Source organism: Solanum stenotomum, chromosome 1 (genome assembly GCF_019186545.1).
Source record: "Solanum stenotomum isolate F172 chromosome 1, ASM1918654v1, whole genome shotgun sequence".
NCBI lineage: Eukaryota > Viridiplantae > Streptophyta > Magnoliopsida > Solanales > Solanaceae > Solanum > Solanum stenotomum.
In genome coordinates this window covers 2,524,216-2,530,695 of record NC_064282.1, presented here as the reverse complement: position 1 = coordinate 2,530,695, position 6,480 = coordinate 2,524,216, and the positions used below count along the sequence as shown (strand labels likewise).

The 6,480-nt window shown below is 31.7% G+C and overlaps 1 protein-coding gene across 2 annotated transcripts; it reads right to left on the bottom strand.

Annotated features, from left to right (window-relative positions):
* Positions 1 to 447: 447 nt before the first annotated feature.
* On the bottom strand, positions 448 to 4,782 carry LOC125853753 (deSI-like protein At4g17486). 2 transcript variants are annotated; one of them, XM_049533491.1, is made up of 5 exons: positions 4,426 to 4,648; positions 2,547 to 2,643; positions 2,391 to 2,420; positions 1,607 to 1,894; positions 448 to 1,145 (listed from the first exon to the last, which is right to left on the bottom strand). In XM_049533491.1, exons 2-5 carry the CDS (start codon positions 2,599 to 2,601, stop codon positions 895 to 897), a joined length of 624 nt encoding a protein of 207 aa, XP_049389448.1. In that variant the 5' UTR covers positions 2,602 to 2,643; positions 4,426 to 4,648; the 3' UTR covers positions 448 to 894. The 2 variants fall into 2 exon arrangements, with proteins under 2 accessions (XP_049389448.1, XP_049389447.1); XM_049533490.1 differs by having other exon boundaries at positions 2,391 to 2,643; positions 4,426 to 4,782.
* Positions 4,783 to 6,480: the final 1,698 nt, after the last annotated feature.

Below are 6,480 nucleotides of genomic sequence, written 5' to 3'. Positions count from 1 at the left end.
ATATAACTACCTTAATTATCTCTTTAATGTATGAAATATATATTAAAGATATTCCGGTTAGAATATTTTGTGTTGTAGATGAGATTTTATTAGCTTAAGATCAAGATTGTTAGTTTGTCAAAAGATTTCCTTTGATACGATACAACTAATAGAACTTAAGAAGACAGCTAATGGGTTTTGAAGTATGATAAAATTATGGCACATGTACTGCCAAATTGTTTTAGCTGGCCATATATCTCTCACCTATTATTATTGAAATCACTGCAACTTCATTGCCATATATTACAGGGCGTTGACATTGTCATTGGTTTTGCAGCTTAGACAACTCAGTTCACTAAGCTCTAGTTATGCGCAGGATCAGTACAGAAATCATGTTGAATATACTGTACACAGCACATAAACAGTAATTCCAGTAATGCCAATTTACTAGAGGGGATATAAGAAGGATTTTGCGCAAGTGATGTTGGTATATTTGTCATAATTTGGTTGAGAAAATTGTTTGCAAATAGCTCATGATCCTTCAAAATTAAATTTCTACCACAGGAGAAACAAGAATCTCTCTGTTTTAAGTATCAAACAAGAAAATGACTGAGAATAAACAAACAAATACATTTCTGGGACTCAAAAAACTGATGCAGAGATTTGATCTTCAACAGGATCAGAATATGAACTGGACAGCAGAACTTGTGACACCAGAAATCTGAACTCAGAGAATGTGCATAAATCACCACAGGCAAGCCAAAAAGAATCTCAGCCAGCAAGCGCTATTCAGTAGTCAAATGAGAGCCCGGCAAATATATCAACAAGCTCACAGAATGGCTATACGTAGAAATGCTTGTCTGACAAAGAAGTCAGTATTCACACAGGATTTCCATATAGAGGATTAAAAAGACCTTATCCTTCCTTCAAAGACCTGCTTCTAGACTTTTTGGATTCCCAAGGCGGCAGACATCCTTTATAGTGGGAGTGCAAGAACAACGATGATATTGATACTTCTTTCTCACCTTGACGCATTGAGATTGAAGACAAACAGTTAAAAGAGCTTCTTAGTTTCCTCTTCTCACTGTCATAGTTTTGTGCATTTGTGCCATGTTGTACCGTGGAAGCTTTGAGGGCTTCTGGAAGAATGCAGTTGCACAATGAACCTACAGGAATACCCCAAAAAAAAGTTTATTTTTACTTACAGAAGAAATATACAGTTTTATTAAGTAAAAAAGAAGAGATCAATATAATTCATTTTCTAACTCCTTTTCAAATTTACAACAACTTCAGTTCAACAAGCAGAATGAGAGGACAAACAAGAGACAAACAGATATAGATGGTCTTCTGCCAAAGCAATGACTTAGTTATAATTTATGTCCATGTAACCAAAGAAGTGGATTGACATATGTAGCTTCACAGATGATACATCATATAACTCAGCTTTCCCAATAAGTAAAGAGAAAAGAAAAATGAAACAAACAATCAAAGAAAGGATTGCTAAAAGAATGACAATTGAAGTTTTATGTTGGAGCAGTAAGAGAGGCTTGTGTTAGCACTCTGAAGCATTTAAATGTTGGGAAGTTAAGCAGAACAAGAAACACGATGCAGATGATAGATTACAGACCTACTCGTGCTAGCCGATTCACCCATTTAGGTATCCGTTTCCCAGTCAACCTGTAACAGATATCATCTGAGAAATGGTTACAGTTCTTAGCAATCAAATGATATGAGTCACCATTGTAGTTTGCTGATTGGCGCGCAATGAATTCTCTAAGCTGGATAGGATCCAGATATGTTGTCCCCATGAACACCGACTTTCTAAACTTAAAGCCAGGGCACTGTCGAGGTTCAAGCTCAAAGACACCACTTGTTGGATAGTCATGTGCTCCGAAAGCATATTCAACACCATGAACTGCAAATATGATGAAAGCATTAGAAAAATATACTAATGTTTTATTAATAAAGAGCATTTTGAGAAAACATGTATACAAGAAGATACTATTATCTCGTCATCTCAAGGAAAAAACGTAGACTAATTGAATATGTACTTCCCAGATAACTAATACTCAGATTCTCCATTGTAGTGCTACACAACATGTGGCAGCACCATGTTTTCCCTTTAATGAAAGGAGCATGTTTCAGTGTGAGTAATCAGTGGGATACACAAGCGTGGACAAGAGAGAATTGCAGTAAGCTACCACATCTGTTGTCTTCACTCGTATTATCACAAATATTTTTGTTGTTGCTCTAAATTTTAAGATTATGAATTTACCAAGGATGGATTTTTAGGCCAACAAGAACTTAACATAAAGTAGATGCTCTAAACAAACAAGATGAATGTCCAAGAACCTAGCCAAATAAGGTCTTGATCTCAAAAAATATACATCAAAAATCAAATGTGGACTCACCTTGAATCCCTGTATGGAAGACACCTATGCCTGCCCAGTAAAAATAGCCATTAACGGGTGTCAAATCGTACACATTAAGGTAAACAGGTGTGTTGCCTGGACTACAACAAGCTGACTTCACTTTGGGAAACATGCAAAAACGTGTTGTGGATTCACCTTGCAAATGAAGAGGGACCACAGAACACAAGCCATTCTTTAATTTTGATTTCATGTTCAAGGCAAAACTAGGAATGCTTCAATACCTAGTTTCTACCTGCAACAAGAAAATCAAGTGTCAAGTGTCAACTACACTAAGTTCAGCCAATATAGGATGCACAATCCCACAAAATTGACAAACAAATATGTCCATATCTTATACTCCCTCTGTCCCAATTTATGTGATGTAGTTTTAATGGACATGGAATTAACGAAATATGGGAAGACTTTGATATGTTCCAAAACTATCCTTAAAATAAACAAATTTTTAAATAGAAGAGTACACATTTGTGGACTTTTTGCTAAATAAGTGGGACCCAACATGGGTAAAATGTTGACAGTGTCATAAAATATTTGCCAAATAAGGAAATGTGTCATACTTTTTGGGACTAACTAAAAAGGAAAGTGTATCATATGAATTGGGACATAAATTGGGACAGAGGGAGTATCTTCTTAACCTTTATTGAGTAAAATATGCCTGCATTCATGATTTTTGGGATAGAACAAGGCCAAAAAGAAATCATTTTGATTGAGAAGAAAAAGGTGGTGAACCAGGTTCAACTTAATTAGATGTAGAAAAGGTAGATGGGCAAGGAGACTGAAAATCTGTTGAAGGTTCCAAAGGGATGAGCTTGGGGGATGGTTGTGGAACTGACAGAACTAAAAACAAGGTTTATTGTGCTAAAGACTACCTAATTGATTTGTCCATACAAACTTCTTATGATACGGTCTTATTCATGCTCTTTGACAACATAAACGCAGTGATATCTGAACTTAATTATCAAATAGGTCATATCAATCTATACATCTCAATACTGGTCATGGGTAAGGGCTCAATAAGTACATAGCATTCAACAACTTGTAACACTGGTGTAAGAGAGCGATAATGGACAATAACTATCTCAGACCTCTGTGCAAAAAGAATGGACTACAGAGACTCGAATATACAATGTCAAAAAGGAGGTCTCAATTCAAAATGGTAAAGTGGACTTTAAAGGAAGGGAAAGGGAGCAAAAATGATCTAGGTACTTTCGAGTTGAATCTATTCCAGTAAGATATTTAAACATACAACATTCCAACCAACCTAACAAGTAAGGTCTGAAAAAATAAAATCATGTTTCTAGCTTTAATTTTGTCAAGAAAATGAACCTGGTTTCACTGGTTAACACAAACAGAAACAAACAAGTGAAACAGAAAACGAAAAACATCAAAAAATGTATCAAATCATATCAAGTTATAGGTCTTTAAATCTACACCAACTGGCACAATACTTCTCTTCAAAGAACACCTAAAGATCAATAACTTAGCCTCTTTCACTTAAAGACTTCAAATTGTAACCATTTTCTGTCCTCAATGAGAATTGAGAAAGGAGATCACTAAACTATGAGTGAAGACCTATTTCACAGCAACTTAAACAGACAGACAAAATTCACTGAATAGTCGACAAATAAATAATCATAGACGAAGCCAAGATTTGAACTTTACGGGTTCTAACTTCTAGAATAGTGACATCGCGTGTTAATGACTGTGTTATGAAGAAAAAAGATATACAAATTTGGGTTTACACATTGTCATTTTGGTAAAGAAGCAAATTTAGATCTGAATAGAAACAGATACATATGCATCTTATTTCCAAAAAATCTCAAGAAATATATAACTACTATAAGCTGATAAATCTCTGAAAGCAAGTAGATCAGATTCATAAAAACAAACCCCAAAACAACAATTTCACATAAATGCAGGTCACCATATACATTAACACATTAAAGAAAAAAAAATACCCAAGAATTCAAGAACCAACCCACACAATAAAAATCAAAAACCAAATAAACCCAAATACCTTTTTTGGAAATAACACTCATGAGACCAAGAAAAGAATGTCGCTATGTCAAGATTCCAAAAGGGTATACATATTCAGGATAAAAAGAGCAAATGGGACTGAAAGTGAATAATTTCTGCTTGAAAAAATATGCACATTGTTCCAGCCTGTGACTGATTGACAAATACCAGAGCTATGAGAATCAGAGATGTTAAAAAAAAAAAAGGATAGTGGTCTTGTTGAAACCCTTTTAGGTGAAAATGAAAATGAAAATGAAAAGAAAAAGGAAAGTGAAAGTTGATTTATAAAGGATCCAAAGTTTATTATTTTGGTTTATCATAGAAAGACTTGCCATTTTAGAGGTCCAAGAAGTGAGATAAGATAAATTCTTTTCATGATCATTTTTTGCACCTTTTCACAAAAGTAAACAAACTCTATTATGAGTTATGACAGAGACATGCTTAACACAAAAGATTTTTTTTGACATTATAAAAATAGTACTAAGAATAGCATGTATTAATAATAATAATAATGTATTATAAAAATAGTACTAAGAATAGCATGTATTAACAATAATAATAATAATGATGATGTTTTATTAGTAGTGTTGAAATTAGCTATGTTGATATTATTTTTTATTTATTGATTGTATTAAATGAATAAAATTTATATTACTAGAATGAGAATAATATGATGTATTAGAATATTATTAATGTCATGATTTATGATGTATAAAATTAATACTACTAAATATGGTTTATAACAAACCATACTTCAATTTGTAATGTACTTAAATATAGTGTTAATATATTATTCTTTATACACTCGGTTTAATACACACTCCTATCAAACGATCACTACAATATTACTCTCTTTGTTTCAGAATAAATGGTGTTTTAGCTTTTTTATTTTGTTTTAAAATAAATTATGTATTTAAGGATTTCAAGAAGGAACTGATTTTATTCTTTCAAAATTATCCTTGTTTATGTAATCAAGAACTATTTATTAGCCTCTTTTTTTATTAGAAATAAATAATAAAAACACTCTTTATTTTCTAAGAATGAATAACTTCTTAAGAAATGTGTCCAAATTAAGAACATCACTCGTTTTGGAACAAGCGGAATATCGTTTCAAGTTGTTAATATAATCCTTTTTAATGCATTGCATTCATTAGATTTTGTATTACTATCATATAGTGTAAAGTCCTCAAATAACTTCAATGCTATATGCCCTTACAATGTCTGAGATATAAATTGAAGGTTAAGGTGGAAAAAAGAATACTTAGTTCAATTATGTTTAAATTTGTGTATTATTTACTTATTAAGATAAATTTTGATGTTGACTCAGATTGATCATTTCATTTAATTCTTCTGTTAAATATTGAAAAGAGAAATCAAATTATATTAAACTTCAGATCGCGGTACGCATAACGAACACAGTAATGTTTGTGGTCTAAATAATTACTTTTTTTTTTAGAGTAATACTTATAAAAATTTGTGTCTCAATCTGCTAAAAAGACATCCAAATAAGAAAAAAGGAAAAATAATAGAAACAAAATAGGAATATTTTTGTTTGGTTATGGAATTAATAGTACTATTGTTTTATCCGTATTTCTGTCTTTTACTGTTGACCCAAATTCATAGGTACGGAGTGATTAATTAAAGCTCAAAACATGGAATCTTGGACAGCTCCTTTTGACGAGTCAATTACTAAAAGGCCACATTAGTTTTCTTTTCTTGTCCTTTTTTTTCTCTCTTTAAACTCACTTTTATAATATAAAAAATAAAATAATAAATACTCCCCAAGGTAGGGGTGTTCATGGTTTGGATAAAAATTGATTCAAATTGAAAATCCAACCAAATCAATAAAATAAAATTAATTTTATTTGAATTTGGTTTGGTTTGATTTTAATGATTTTATTCGAAATAATCGAACCAAATCGATGAATTATATACATATATTTCATTAATATACATACTTAATATATTGTTTTTATAAACAATTTTATAGATCTTATACATATTTTCATTCAAATTTCTTTATAATTTATTTATTGAAAACAAAATACCCTAGATG

What these genes read in the sequence shown, in the direction of transcription:
- LOC125853753 (XM_049533490.1), bottom strand. Translation starts at nt 2,601, where the DNA reads ATGAAATCAAAATTAAAGAATGGCTTGTGTTCTGTGGTCCCTCTTCAT. An exon ending in CTTCCATACAGGGATTCAAG is followed by an intron (nt 1,895 to 2,390) that starts GTGAGTCCACAT and finishes TCATATTTGCAG; the next exon opens with TTCATGGTGTTGAATATGCT. An exon ending in GAATCGGCTAGCACGAGTAG is followed by an intron (nt 1,146 to 1,606) that starts GTCTGTAATCTA and finishes GTATTCCTGTAG; the next exon opens with GTTCATTGTGCAACTGCATT.